Source organism: Diabrotica virgifera, chromosome 2, assembly GCF_917563875.1.
Source record: "Diabrotica virgifera virgifera chromosome 2, PGI_DIABVI_V3a".
Lineage (NCBI taxonomy): Eukaryota > Metazoa > Arthropoda > Insecta > Coleoptera > Chrysomelidae > Diabrotica > Diabrotica virgifera.
In genome coordinates this window covers 236,463,590-236,479,420 of record NC_065444.1, presented here as the reverse complement: position 1 = coordinate 236,479,420, position 15,831 = coordinate 236,463,590, and the positions used below count along the sequence as shown (strand labels likewise).

Here is a 15,831-nt window from a genome sequence, read left to right as displayed (position 1 = left end):
TACTAATATTTTTACGGATGCGCCCTGATCTACAAAATTATATTGCCAGAATGATTTCCAATCTCCGCTAGGAACTCAACTTCAAGATGTTTAGTTCTCGTGACAAATAAAAAAGAACAGTAGATCAACGTTGAAGTAAAGTAAATACATCGCTTAACATTATATTGGAAACACCAGAGATTTCCATCACAGAAGAACTAGAAAGAAAGGTACTGGATCTTAAGGTACGAAAATCTGATTAAGAATGCCTTAAGCAGAAGTACACCTACAGAAGAACTGGAGGCAGATTCCAAGGAATAACCAAAGTGCAAAAAAATGTTTTAAGAGATAACAGCACACGAAAAACATAACCAGAAATCAAGAATACAAATAATTTGCCGGTAAATTAAATCGTGAAGCAATAAAAATATGTATGGACCAAAAAAGCAATCAGTGAAGAGAGTACATCGACTAGCTAAATTCAAGGTTCATGTAGATTACAGAGAATTCGAGAGAGATTGAAAGAAATCGATGACCCCTCACATCGTGAAAACGATGTAGTCTATACTACCGAACCAAGGGCACTACTATCTATATTAGAAAGACTAAACTACAACTAAGATAACGATATAGACTTTATCGAAGAGGTAGAAGAAAGCTACGAAGGAATTAAAATATTTGAAGTTAGAGAATAAGATAAATAAACTTATCTCAGATGTACGTATTGAAAAGAAGTTGTGCAAGGATTGAGCCATTGGTCAGGGGCTTTTCTTTACTTATCACCCTTAATAACTTGGAATCATGTGTTACATATCATCTGGTTAATTAATAGAGCAGTTGTTTTGCAAGGTTCGATTCTACCAGCAATTTTGTTACTACATAAATTTCTCCAAAAGTTTATAGGTAGCTACAGTTCATTAAAGGTATGGATGTAAACTTCTCTGGTTTGTCATTTGATTGGCCATGTCTTTGAAATGGATGATAACAATATTTAAAGCCTCAGTTAAATGACGCTAGTAACTCGTAAGTACCTACTGGAGGCGAGTGTTTCACAGGTATAGTGATGCCTACACGATAAAATCGGATTTTAATGTGTAGACGCGCTGTCAGAGATTTCGTTACTAGAAGTGTATATCCGGTCTATACTATGCTATAGTGTGTCATACAATCGAGTATTACGTGGGAGAAGTATTGTTGATGGAACGTAGGTACTCATTCCAGTAAATAGGATTGCTTTTTTTAATTATTCGACTGGTATGAACACTTGCAGCGAGTAAGTACTGTACTGAAAAATAAAACACCAATTTACACAGGGAGAGTATTAAAAGTCAGTACTCGGTTTTAGTGACTTGAATGGTTTGTTCAACAGTAAATGGTTGAATTCAATTAGTGCGGTCGTAAATATTATTAAATTTATCTGACCTGGCCCATTGTTAAGACCCACCCGGAGCGATAAGCCACCGAGGTAGACAGAGGTGGTCTTTTGCAATTAACACTGACTAGACGGTACTCCCATAATAAAGCCTGAAATAAATTTTACCTGAAACCGGGCCTTTTATACTATTATCGGTTAATCCAGGATGTTTATTGGTGAGGAACCGCAAAGTGGGCGACGCCTGGTGGCGAATTTGAAAATCATCAACTCAAGGAAAACATTGACTTTGCCATTCATTTGTGTACATATTTGCGGTCAGTTTATGTTGTAATTAACAATAATTTCGACTTAAAAAAACTATTGCAGTGTTCCTCAGTATTCATTCCTATTATACTCTACGTAATGACCTAAATTAACCAATGCCAAATCACACATTTTGTTAATTTAACGTTTGTATTAAACGTAGTATTTTTTAATGTTTAAGCCACTGCAAAATTAAATAAATAAATAAAATGTAGTATATATATTCTGTACATAGAATGTACATTGTTATGCAAAATATTCCGACCACTTCGTAATTTCCAGAACACAATAATTATAAAATAAATTCACCTACTTAGTTTCCAAGTTTCCAGTTTTTATTTAATTAAAAATTGTTATTTGTTGCTGTAAAATAAACTGTAGTGCACCTATTAATTAAATTAAAAACAAAATTAGAAATCCTAAGATAGATTAATAATTTTTAGAACGCTGTGTGATTATCGTGGGCAGTGGCGGATCCAGGGGGGGGGCGATCGGCCCCCCCTCTCAACCCAAGTGATTTATTTTTTTTTAATTATAATACAGTAAAACCTGTGCTACCGGCACCCTGCCAAAATCGGCCACCTGCCAAAATCGGCCACCTGTAGGTACTAACGGCCAGTTTAAAAAATCCCCAAACCAAGTATAAGTAGACTACAAAAACTGGCAATACCGGCCACCTTTCCATATCGGCCAATGGTTCTTTCATTTTTAGTGGCCGTTACTGACAGGTTTTACTGTATAAAGATTACAAAAACATTCATTTATTTTTCAAATGGATAACTATACCTGTTTTAAAATTACAATATTATATGAATTACATATAAATATATTTTTTTGAAATGAGTAATTTATAATTGTTAGGTATACGGTATACATTAAGAATTAAAAATGATTACAATAGCATATTTAAACAAATATGTAATGTATATATACTGTGAACGCATACCTAAGCATGTCCACTCTCGTATAATTATAAAATCGGTAATCGGTTGCAGATAACGGATTCTTCGAAAATCTCTCGAAAATAGCGCGCTCAGCAAAACTATATTAATTTGCCGAAAATATAAATGTATTATGTTCAAACGCCGATTGCTGACCACGAAAAAAAAACACCCTTTGCTTATTAATTATTAGTCTATTAGTCATTAGTGTATTTTGTGTATCGATGCAAGTAACGAAGTAACATCTCTAATACTGATTCGTACAGATATTACTTTGTAAATTGTTAGAGTGATTAATATTATTTTGACTTTATTCTTCTTTTTTATATTAATATAGTTTGTGATTTACGAAGAGTTATAAAATGTCAAATAAACGAAAAGAAGCTTCTACCGAGAACTTGAAAAGTAAAAAAATTCAAATGTCGCAATATAGCTGATTATTTTTTTAAAAATCAACGTAATTTGGGTGATAATATTAATAGTAATGAAGATAATACATATGTACAAGGTATATCTTATCAGATAGATCATACTATGAGACCTACTGATCTTGGAGCAAATTTAAGTTCTGAGAGCATTCAAAACAAGTCATGCGATTTTTCAGTGTGTCCGATACAAATCAACGATGATGCAGTAAATACCAATTCTACTTTCGAGAGTTTTATGGAAAAAGGTATGTCTTATATATGCATAAAATGTATGTCTTATATATTATACAAGTTTATTCTATATCACGTTTGACAGACGTGAGTATTTATGCACGAGTACGAAAGATAGTCATTTATGTCGCGGGATGCAATCATCCACATATAAAATTATGGTAATGAATTAAATTTTAATCTTCATATGGGAAAGTACATCATCTGACACCTCATTTAAAAGCTTTTGAGATAGTGATTACAAAAATGTATAGGTAATGCTTGTGCAAAATCTCGGTCCAATGCTTTTTAAATGCATTCATTTTTTTATAATCCTGAGAAAACTAATAAGTATTTTTTAAAAATTTAAACACAAAATGCAAGATTACATTATTACCGAGGGACAAAAGTCCCTGAAAACTTCTATAATGTTATTTTAATAAGTTACAGGGGTGAAAAAGAAGAGAAAATTGAGTACGATTTTTAATTTCAAATACCTATATCATTCACAAGAAACCTTCTGTTTATTCTAATGGACTTTCGGCCCTCGGTAATAGTGTAATAGGTATTTTATTCTGCGTTTAAATTTTTCAAAAATTCTCGTATTAGCTTTCTCAGGATTCGAAGAAAATGAATTCGAATACTCCTTATAAGTAAAAAACAGAATATAAAACCGTCTATATATGTAAATAATACCATACTTGAGCAAGTAGATCAAATTGTTTTTGAAGTTATACTTCTTTAGGCGTGATTGAGAGTAAAATTTCATAGGAGAGGCATTGAAGGATTGAAGTGTCGATTTTTCGAATGTTTTGTATAAATGTACCTATTTACGAATGTTTCTTCTAAAATTTAGGAATATATTAATTTTATAATACATTTAAGTATGTAGTAATTTTCTTTACAATTTTTACTTACCTACATATTTGTTTTTGTTTATACCTAATATCGTCCGTGTCTAGCAAGTGTCTGCGTAGGCTAGCGGTGTGTATCTAGTTACGGACGTGTTAGTACTTGGTTCGATTCCCCATAAGGAAAAATTTTTTGTTTATTATTAATGGTAATTGACATCTTAGACTATTATATGGACTTAAAAATGATTAAAAATAATTAAAATAATTAATCGGGATGTTGCCCAACTATTTACCGAGTTGCAAATTTATAATAATTGCCTATTTCAAAATGCACTTTTGAAATGCATTTTTCTTATGCACAAATGCAATTTCAGATTTCTTATTCATTACATTAGTTCACAAAATTTCCTGACATTCTCACGAATCCAACGCACCAAACTGCATTAAAATCCGTCTTACTGCCCCAAAAATCGACAGTAAGGCCTTTTTTGTGTTTTTGTGCTTCAATGCCTCGACTAATTCGGCCAGAGATCGAGAGGTCTTGAGTTCGAATCCAGTACAATCCTATACTTTTTTTATTTTTTTGAAAGCAGTCAGCACAAAATTAGTTTGGTGTTTAAAAAAAATTAAAACAAACTGTTTAAAGTATATTTATTTTTAAGAAATCATATAATAGAAGTATAAATTCTTACGTGCGTAGAAAGTACACACACATTCTTTTTTTTTTCATATCAATTAAATTGTAACGCAGAGACTCACGACGGAATTAGATCTAGGATAGAGCAGGCCAGAGTCGCTTTTAAAAGGACGTCCAAGGTATTATGTAACAGAGACCTAAAATTGGCATTGAGGATCCGCCTACTTCACTGCTACGTGTTCTAGGTCCTACGGTCCTACTTTATGGTGTTGAGTCCTGGACTGTGAATAAAATCGACCTAAATCGCCTTGAGACTTTCGAAATGTGGTGCTATAGAAGAATTTTAAAAGATTCTTGGGTAGAGCAGATTCGAAATTCCACAATACTAGAACGTCTCAGCAAGACTACTGAGATTATAAAAGCATCAAGAAGAGAAAGCTGGAGTATTTCGGACATGTAGTGGGAGGTACCAAATGTAGGTTGCTACAAAATATTATGCAAGGGAAAATAGCAGGCAAACGCAGTACAGGACGAAGAAGAACCTCATGGTTGAAGAACTTGCCAGATTGGTATGGGGTTGACACAAGCATGCTATTTAGGGTGGCGGTGAATAAAATTAAGATAGCTATGATGATAAACAACGTTCTGAAAGGACATGGTGCATAAAGAAGAATAACACAGGCCAACAAAAAAAAATGTTTGTCTTGCTGCCGAAAAAAAATCAACTGATTATAGTTAATTCATCTCTGCTGATTCCAAAAATGCAAACCTTTTCTTTGTATCAGCTCTAGTTTTCGAGATATAACATACTCATCAAATACTTAAATATTATTACATTTCTGTATATTCGACCACTATAATTGCAATATGTTTAAAACAAACTTAACAAATTCTGAGACAAATGCGCAAATTGACAAAAGGGCATATCAAGGCTATTTTGGAGTTCATTTAGGAGATAAAGATAAATCCTGGGATTCACATGTAGAGTGAAAAACTTGTCTTGAAAACTTGCGACAGTGGACGAAAGGAGGGAACCAAAAAATCATTTTGACGATTCATCAAAGACCATCCTAACCTGGATTCAGCAATAAGACCAATTCCACATCAGCTTGAGCAGATACCCATTCCAATATTTAGCAGTCTACCTACGTTACCAGAGTATAATGTCGAAATGTTATCTGACGAACTAAGACTAATAGATTTGGGAAGACGACAGTGATTTTGAAGGGGATTCAACACATCCTGAGCGCTTTATTCAAGAAGAGCTAAGCGATCTTATCAGAGCTTTGAACCTTTCAAAGGATTCTTCCGAGTTGCTTGCCTCCAGACTAAAACAAAGGAATGTTCTTCACCCAGACACCAAAATTACATACTACCGTAATACAGAAAAAGATCTTTTGCCTTTTTTTGTCAGCAAGATGATATCGTTTTTTATAACAATATTACAGGACTGTTAGAAGAAATGGGTGTATCGGAGTATATACCAGATCACTGGCGTCTATTTATCGATAGTTCCAAACGAAGTTTAAAGTGCGTCCTACGTAATGGCAACAAATATGGAAGTATATCAATTGGGTATGAAATGGGCAAGAAATGCTCAACAGCTTAACGAACACGGTTGTCATATGAGAATTAAAATACCTCTACAGACATTTAGACCGTTTCCCAGAAAATCTTGGTGACCTTAGTGAGGAACAAAGGGGACGCTTCAACCAAGATAATAAAACGATGGAAGAGAGGTATCAGGGGAGATAAGGCAATCACATGATGGCAGATTACTGCTGGAGTCTTCAAATATACCTTCCTTTTAAATCCTTTGCAAGAAAATCATATAAAAGGAAGTTTTTAGGTGACGCCGAATAACACATTTTTGCTGCGACGCTGGTAAGGTTAGATGGAAAGTTAAGTTTTTTTGGGCAGATATGTGTCATGATTTTTGTAAGTATATTGTTGTACAATAAATATCTTACTTTTTATTCGTGTTTTGTTTATTTCATGGGTAGCATTACTACATATATGTAGGTAGTGCTGCGTTAAATTGCCCTATATGTTAGAAATGTGATATGTCGCCGTATTTTCTGAAAGCGATCTGATGGAGCAAATCCAGGGGCGTAACAGAGGGCCCCGCAGCGTGAAGGTTGCGGGGGGGCCCCAATCGCTTAAGGGCCCCATCTTGTCATCTGATATTATGTAAAAATCTGTTATTGTTATATTATTTTTACGTTGTCTGTTTAAATTTAAAAACGTAAAAATTTCTAAATAGACGTATTTGCCAAAAGTGAATCATCTCAAAGTATCTAGCAACTTAATCCCTTCCGGCCTACCGAAATTTTATGGCAGCGACAATAAACTACCTATATAATGCTTTGTACGTGACTATTGAAAGATATTAGAATTGCAATTTGCCGAATTTAAAAACAATATTGTTAAATCTAAAAATGGGTTTTCTTTCTCTCTGTTCTTTACCTACTTTTAGTAGGTATTTCGATAAAATATTATCGCCAGTAATTTCATATTGGTTGTTTGCATTGAATGTTATTTATGTTTGTGTTGTTTTACGGTTATAGTTGCATCAGTTTGGTACGCATTTATTTAACAATTATTGACGAGTTTTCTTGTGTAATCATTGGACAATCTCTCAACAGATAAACGGTAAGATAAGGAAATTATAACACTTACGCTTTAGGGGAGTCAATGTAGAAAAGCTTGCATTGTTTTGGTTTCGGAAAAAATCAAACAAGCTTATATTTTTCTAATACATTTTTTGTTAGTTTATATATCTTATCTTAAAGTGAAAAGTTCTACTCACAGATGCCTCTAATTGTTTATTAATTCTTTAAACAATAAAACTGTTTTATATTAAATAATTTTAAAAGATATCGGCGAATTCATCATTTTACTTTGTTCAAAAATGTTTCTATTTGCTTTTTGATTATGCTGAATTCGAACATGTCATTAAATCAGGGCCATAAGTACGATGTTGGGGGCCCCGGGGCAAACGTGATCTGGGGGCCCCCTACCGGGAGGTCTGGGGTAATCACCCAGCAGAAGGAGTCCGGGAAAATTGATATTTAACCCCTTGAAAACGCATTTTAATATACTCCATGACTGAAGTTTCCTGTACCTACCTACATATTGCTATTTTAGTTGACCAACACAAAAAACATTGAAATCACATTATTTTAAGCTAAATATTTACCATCAATATAACATCTTTTCTGTTTTCATAAAAAATATACTACATATAATGTTACTTACTTTCTTCGGCTATAATGTAGGTTTTTAATCGCGTTATATTGCCTATAGGCAGTATAACGCGATTACAATCGCTGGGTCCCTTCGCCGGGGGCCCCGAGGCACTGCCCCGGTTGCCCCAATGGTAGTTACGGCCCTGTCAGACATTACAATTTGAAAATTCAAAATACATTTTTTTGAGCACTTATACAGTATGTCTGCGTGGCTTCGAACCATATGGGAAACATTTTTATTATCAATTTTACGAAAAAAGTTATTCTTCATGAAATACTCTGAATGGTCTTAAATCTGAGATACAAAATAAGCCAGATAAACCATCAGATATCAAAGCTTATCAATTTTATACGAGTTAAGTCAAAAAATAGGAATTTAACTCGAGGATAAAGTACTTTTATAATACGATTTTAATTTTAATATTTAATTACATCCTTGTAAATAAAAAATTAATTTTTCCAAATATTTCTCAAATTACCGATAACCAACATCATTTTATTACAATAATTATAATAACTATTTTATTATTAATTTTTTAATTTTAGGAAAAAATTCTTTATAAAATTCTTACCAGATTCTTTATAAAAAGCTCTGCATTATCTCAAAACGAAGATTCAATCGTAATATATCACATTTTACCAACTTTATACGAGATATGTCGAAAAATATGAATTTCTCTCTAAGAGTTAAGTACCTTTATAGTTCACAATATTTCAACTGGAATGATATAATTGCATATTTAAACATAGTTTTTAATTGCGAACAACTTTTTATAATAAAATTTTTCAATATTGTAAAATATAATGGTGGTCTAGGTACTATTGAGCGAAATTAATATTTTTTTATATACATATAAATATGTATAAAATCAATACAATTTTATATACATATGTATAAAATCAATACAATTTAATATCTGATTATTGCAACTTAGGTTTTATACCATACAGAGCATTTTATGAAGAATAACCTTTTTTTCGTAATATATACATATGTAATAAAAAAGCTTCCCATAGGTTCCAAGCTACACAAACACACTTTTTTGGAATGGGTCTGTATACCGATAAAGATGAGAAATGTAAGTTGTTATGAACAGTGAATGATAACGGCAACACAAAAAGTTTTTGTTAACTAAGTCGTATTTAGTAATTGCTTAACGCGGGAGCAGTCGCGCTCACTTCTGTCACGTAAGCAGTCGCGCGTAGAACAAAATCTAACAATACAAATTTAAAACAAATTTCAATTTTATAATATTTTTGTTTGCTTGTTATGTTAAAAATATCTATTTCTAACAATTTTAAAACTAATTGGTTCCCACCAAAGCCATAAATTCCACCAAGAAAATAAAAATGAAATTAAAAAAAAAAATTAAAAAAAATTCTAAGCATTACTACAATCTTCTTCGAGGCACTTACAAGTGGAAAGTTATGTTGCAAAATTGTTCATTAAGTTATCACGGAAAATGATAAAAAGTTGGATTTTTTCTAACGGCGCGACTGCTCCCGGAATAAAAGGGGCCCCATTTAAAATTCTGCGGGGGGGCCCCGACGGAGTTTGTTACGCCACTGAGCAAATCTGGTGGCATTTTTGGATTCAGCAGACCCAAATTACCTAGAAACAGTAAAAAAATTTCCGGCAGCAAACTGTGTGGTTACCAGTGTAATATATTCTCTATTTAATGACACCCAATAAATATGCATTTCTGCAGATGATGTAAAACAGAAGGTAGAGCTGGACCTAGATGGAGAGAGTCATCATCATCAGTAGCTCGACAACCTTTTTTGGGTCCTGGCTTGTTTTAGGATTTTCCGCCATTCTGTTCTGTTCCTTGCTTTGTTCTTCCAGTGGGTAATCTCAAGTGTTTTCAGATCTTGTTCCACTTGTTCCATGTATCTAAGTTTGGGTCTTCCCTTTGACCTTCTCCCTACTGGTGTTTGCTTCATTATATGTTTTGGTGTTTCGGTCTCCAACATTCGTTCAACATGGACCATCCAGCGCAGACGTCCGATCTTTATGGATGTTATGACGTCGGGTTCGTTGTATGCTGCGTAGTTCAAAATTATATCTTCTGCTCCATACCGTACGTCATTTTCTTTCACCCCCTTATATACCCCAACAAACATTTTAAGTTGATTTAACGTTTCATCAGCTAATTTTAGAAGCTTGCATGTTGAACAAAGGTAGTCGATTAGTTTGTTTATGCATCTGTTCAGATTCTAAACAGGCGAAAAAGGAGAAGATAATCAGCTTAAAGCTGAATAAAGTAGCATTTATTAGCGCTTCTTCAACTTTTATATGGCTATTCATATTGCTACTGTACCACTTCTGCAAAATGAAGAAATACTTATTCAGTTTCTAAACAGCTTTACTTTCAGCCTTTGTTCAGCTGCTTTTGACCAATTTTCACGTGTTATATAATTTGTTTCCTTGCTGAAAAGTAGCTTTTGCAGATATTATACAGTCTATTTTTCAACTCTTCTTCAGCTTTTTATAAATAAAACAAAAATGTTTTTTTTATATATTTATTACGATTTATTATCGACATTAGCTTTCTTTTAACTTCAATTTCACACTTATTTTATTATTTTATTTAAAATCGTAATACTTACTTTTTTTATTTTATAGTGTCTTCTGTGCGATTTGAACCTGCTACCTCTCGATCCATATATCACTGCCTATCCCACTGAGCTAATCTGGCACTTACCAAAAATGTGTATTTTATTGTATAAATGAAATGCTTTGGAAGCTGAACAACAGCTGAAATAAATTTGAAGAAGCGCTGTTTATTTGTCGAACAAAAGCTGAAAATAATTATCGGAATTTTAGTTGAATAACTTCTGAATACTTTCTGCAAAAGTAAACAACGCCACATTCACTAAATTTTAGCTGAATTGAGATTGATTATTAGCAGAACAAAACACTCCTGGGATTTACCGCGAAAATACTGTCTTGTCTGTAAACGGAGATCAAAATTTATTTGTTTTTCCTATTTTTATAGTGATTTTTGCGTAAGTTTTAAGTCAAAATGAATAGGTGTAATCCAGGTAAGTACGTTGTTTATTATTTATTCTTTAAGTATACAAAGTGTTTGTAAAAATGGATATTAATAATTATCAATATTATACATTTAAAAAAGTTAGGTTAATTATTTTTTTACATTTAGTATTAAACTTATTAAATTATGAAATATTTTGGTCTTAAATAATTAGAATAAACCTGGGATATATTTATTTATATAAGGAGACTGATATTAACAAACTACTAATAAGTTACAAATCTTCTAATTAAAATAATGGGTAAATAAAAAGTATACTTTTATTATTATAAGAACGTAATATGAGTTGCCTATGCATTGGATGAAATTTAAAACTTCTTTTTTTCTACTTATGTACCTATGTAATATTGTAGTTAATATTTGAAATTTTAATTAGTTTAATTTATTACAGAACCCCATTTTAAAATCGTTGAGACGATAGAAGCTGGAAGGTCGGTCTTAACTGTTGTTCCACACAAGTGGATAAAAAACAAAATTTTATTTTGGCCACCAAAAAACGTGAAAAATCTGATAAAGGATGTCAATTCTACTCCAGACATTACGTGGAATAAAATAATATGTCGCATCAAAAGAAATTATTATAAAAATCGCATTGCAGCTGAAACTGAACTTTTAGAAATGTCGGGAGGTTCGGCAACGTCTTCAACTGATTCCGAGGTTTTAGGAGAAATGAAAGAAAAAAATAAAGTAAGAAACACAAAAAAGGTCACTAGTCAACAAAATTTTGAAACTCTGTTTGCATCATCATCGTCAAAATTTTGTTCGTTTCAACCAATCATACCGGAAGAAACTCCTGAGCCTGTTGTTGAAAGCGAAAATATAATTTTGGAAACCAATTTTTCGGATGAGGCAATTATTTCTCCTGAAGCAATTGCAAATGCGCAGTTTTTAAATGTCATCGAACAGGTAAGTTTTTATTGGAAACATTTAAAATTATTACTTTAATTACTTTTTTTTTGCACCCTTAATTATAAGCCTTTGATTGGAGAAGAAAGTAAAAACGACATTATTAACAAGTTGAATGACATTGAGCAAAAATTTAATCAGTTTAAAAATGATATAACAGAGAGCGTAAAAGATATGTTGGTGAAGGCAGTTGCGGCAATTAAATCAGATTTTGATGCCAAATTATTGTCAGCAATGCAGAATTTTAAAAACAATCATCAGGATGATGACAATATTCAATTTGAATTTCATGCCGTTTCAACCTCACAGGAGTTAAGTCAATTAGAGGAAAATCTCAAAGATCCAAATTATGAAAAGAAAGTAGTAAGTTATATTATTTCAGTTTTCATTTAATCTTTTAAATTTAATGTTGATACTGTTTTCTAGAGAAATTATTTTAAAAAAATTATTGGTAATATTCCTGATACTAGTAATGGTTTGGATACCTGCTATAGTATTGTAGATTATTTTTTTGAGAAAAAATTTATGGTGCAGTGTTCGTGGACGGGAGGAAGTAGAAGCAACACTGAAAAATGTTGTATTAAAAATTGCAAAAATATTTTAGAAGTGTTTTTTACAATAGTCCAAAGTTCCAATAAAGATTTTTCGAAGGCTTTGTTGAAAAAATTTATAATTGGAATTACAAGAAATGCAAAGAAGCGTAGTTTAACTGGAGGCATCCGCCAATCTTCAATACATAGAAGAAAAAAATCAATGGTTAAAAAACAACGTTTAAGTGGAAACAGAAAAGGTGTTGCTCAAAGACAAGGTAAAGGTACCTATATTAAAAAAATGTATAACATAAAAATTATTATTTCAGGCGAAAATGAAATTTTTTATGAAAATGAGCAATCATTTAATGAAGAAAAAGAATATGATGAAGATAATGATGAATATGGTATGGAAAAATATGAAGCTGACGGTGAAGATGCTATAATAGAACATGACGAGGTTGAAGAGGAAGATAATAATGATACAGACACGGACTAAAAGAACATTTTTATTAAAAAAACTTTTTAATTTACATTCAAGTTTTGTTTAGTTTTAATAGTGTGTAGAAGAGGAATAAAAACAATTTTACTTTCATTGTATTTTATAACAACCATTTTACAAACAACATTCTCTAGCAAATAAAGTTTCATATTATTTAAATTTGTAATGTTGCAAATATATATGTGTAAATTTGATGATCGAATGGGATAACTAAAGAAATCTTCTTTTTTCTTAACAGATTTTCCATGTATGAATATTTTACCACCTTTTTCTGATGCAGAATTCATTTGAACAATGTCATTGTCATTTGTTAAAAACCATGAATTTTTGAAAACATTACTTAAACAAAAATTATGAGAATAAATGTAGCACTTGATAACATTCCCCCTTTTCTTAATTTCTGGCTGTAAACTTGTCTTTTTTGTATCATTGCTCAATATTAAATTTTTTTCGCCAATTCTATTAACAATTTGCTGCAAACTGTTATTTCTTTGGCGCAATAATTTTTTTAGTTGAAATAATGTATTCTCAAATGGGTACGTAGATATTGTAAAAAGTTGTCCAAATCTATTAACATCATCAACCACATGTTCTAAGTTATGAATGTTGCTTGTAATAAATTGTACGCCATAAATAATCTTAAAATCATCTATATATTTTTCAAACATTAATTGGGCAACCGAACGATTTTCAGCATACATGTCAGAAGAACATATTCTAACAGCAACAAAAAGAAGTAAAAAATGTTTATAAACGTCAGTGTTCAACACATCTTTTAAAATAACAATTCCAATATAATTAAGAAAATTGCGCCATTCTACTCCTTTCCAGTATGCCAGGCAATCTAATCCTCTTGTGGAACGATGAATTTCAGATGGAAGTTTCACAGATATTAAATGTTTGGAGATCCTCTCAATATCACGAGCACATAGCTTACTTTGAGAAACCCATAGAACCATCTTTCCATCCTGTTAGACAACGCTTCATCACACCTAGCTCTAAAAGATGTAGTTCATCTGCTACTATAAAATCCTGCACCATGTCAACTTCGGAAATTTTCAAAATTGGTGACTCTTGCCCTTTATGGTGCTTACCATAATGTTTACTTCTGAATTTTGCATCAGTTCTAAGAGGACATTTTATATCAGGAAATACAACAGTTCGAGAAAGATAAGAATATTCGCCTTCAGTAGTGCATTTAAGGCATCCATTAATCCCATTGAAATTGACTACACCTGTAAAATAAACTAGTCAATTTAAGCAATAATTAAAAAAAACAGATACCTTTAATAAATGCCCGTGCAGGTGAATCGCAGATAAAGCATCTAATTTTTATGTGAATCATATGCCCATTAACACAGAGTCCATTTGATTGCAGCCGCTTAACATCCTCAACAAAAGGCTCCAAAAATTCATTTATATCTAGAGGCTTGTTATTTCCATGGAAAATGCCAACAATCATAGGTTGTATATCAGGCATTTCATATATGCTACATAAAATTGGCCAAAACTGACGTTTGGAACTTTTATATATTGGCAACCCATCTATATTTACATTGAGCTGTATTAACATGTCTTTTGACAAGTTTTTAAAAGTGTTCGTTAGACAAACGTCAAGACCTTGATGCCAATATTCTCCACCCTGTATAACTTTACAACTTTTTTTCGTATTTTTTGGCGTTTTTAATAATGTTCTAGCATCGATAAATAAACTAGAATCATACTGTCTCTTGATTATTTGTAGGAGATCTTTTAGAGCTGCATGTGTAATATTATGTCGGATTGCCCAATTTCCTAATTCGGTACTTGAACAAGGCAATAATTGCGTTTCAGTATCTTCTGTTTTAAAAATGTCTTCATCAATAAACTGGTCACCATCATCTGATGTTTCACTGGTTTCCATTAGATTATCGTCAAGATCACTTGATGTGCTAGAAATACACTCCTGTTCTTTAGAACCTATGTAACAAATTATTTTTTATTTAAAATATACTCACAAAATTAAAACAAAATTACCTGATCCTGATGCTGTGTCGTTAGCTTTTGAATGAGAAGAAACACTACTTGGTGCATATAGATTTTTTAAAAACTCTTCATAATTTGAACGGTTTACCTTTAATTTTCGGTAATGGCCAGATTTTTTTATTTTTTTAAAATTTTGAATTGATTTTTTATCCATATTTTTTAAATATTAAGTAAAGCACAGTGTATATCTTTTATCTAAATAATTAAAATTATATAGCAAATATAAGCAATTGTATAATACTTAATAATCATCAGCTGCAGAAGCCATTTTTCATCGAACTTAAGTATACACCTTTTGCAACGAATATGAACGATTTAATTAAATTAAAGCTCCTTTTCAGCTTTATATCAGCTTTTATAAAGTTGCTGATTAAAAGTACTTACAAAAGTTCTGGACAAGCACTATTTCAGCCCAGAATATAACTGAATAGAGAAGGTTGAATAATGTATTATGAACTGACTTAAATAGCGCTTCCCCAGCCTCTTGTTCAGTTTTTTTTACATTGTTGATCAAAAGTAGACAAAAATTCTGCAGCAGCGCTAGTTCAGCTTAGCATTCAACTGAATAAGATATGCTGAATACTATAATACAAAGTGCCTTAAATAGCGCTTCTCCAGTCTAATATTCAGCTTAAGTCAATTGGCTGCAAAAGGGCTTACAAATAATCTGAAGCAGTGTTTGTTCGACATATTAAACAGCAAAATAGCTTAAACAGCCTTTGTCACTTTTATGCGACTACTAATCAGCTGCAGTACTCAGTATTTAGCTTGACCAGCTATTATATGTTTGTTGGGACGTGTCTAAGGATTTTTCGTTCAAACGTACCTAATAAGTTC

At 32.0% G+C, this 15,831-nt stretch overlaps 2 protein-coding genes across 3 annotated transcripts; one reads left to right on the top strand and one right to left on the bottom strand.

Moving 5' to 3' along the window:
- The first annotated feature begins 10,484 nt into the window (after positions 1-10,484).
- LOC126880489 (uncharacterized) lies at positions 10,485-13,005 on the top strand. 2 transcript variants are annotated; one of them, XM_050644366.1, is made up of 5 exons: positions 10,485-11,020; positions 11,423-11,937; positions 12,007-12,300; positions 12,364-12,745; positions 12,797-13,005. In XM_050644366.1, exons 1-5 carry the CDS (start codon positions 11,002-11,004, stop codon positions 12,964-12,966), a joined length of 1,380 nt encoding a protein of 459 aa, XP_050500323.1. In that variant the 5' UTR covers positions 10,485-11,001; the 3' UTR covers positions 12,967-13,005. The 2 variants fall into 2 exon arrangements, with proteins under 2 accessions (XP_050500323.1, XP_050500322.1); XM_050644365.1 differs by having other exon boundaries at positions 12,364-13,005.
- An 897-nt stretch (positions 13,006-13,902) lies between these two features.
- Positions 13,903-15,089, bottom strand: LOC126880948 (uncharacterized). The gene is made up of 2 exons (XM_050645025.1): positions 14,254-15,089; positions 13,903-14,204 (listed from the first exon to the last, which is right to left on the bottom strand). The coding sequence occupies exons 1-2, from the start codon at positions 14,870-14,872 to the stop codon at positions 13,903-13,905; spliced, it is 921 nt and encodes a 306-aa protein (XP_050500982.1). The 5' UTR covers positions 14,873-15,089.
- Positions 15,090-15,831: the final 742 nt, after the last annotated feature.

Bases quoted from the DNA above. Each gene is read 5' to 3' on its own strand.
- LOC126880489 (XM_050644365.1), top strand. The intron at 11,938-12,006 runs GTAAGTTTTTAT...CTTAATTATAAG, and splicing joins TTTTAAATGTCATCGAACAG to CCTTTGATTGGAGAAGAAAG. The intron at 12,301-12,363 runs GTAAGTTATATT...ACTGTTTTCTAG, and splicing joins CAAATTATGAAAAGAAAGTA to AGAAATTATTTTAAAAAAAT.
- LOC126880948 (XM_050645025.1), bottom strand. From the start codon at position 14,872: ATGGAAACCAGTGAAACATCAGATGATGGTGACCAGTTTATTGATGAA. The intron at 14,205-14,253 runs GTATCTGTTTTT...TTTATTTTACAG, and splicing joins TGCACGGGCATTTATTAAAG to GTGTAGTCAATTTCAATGGG.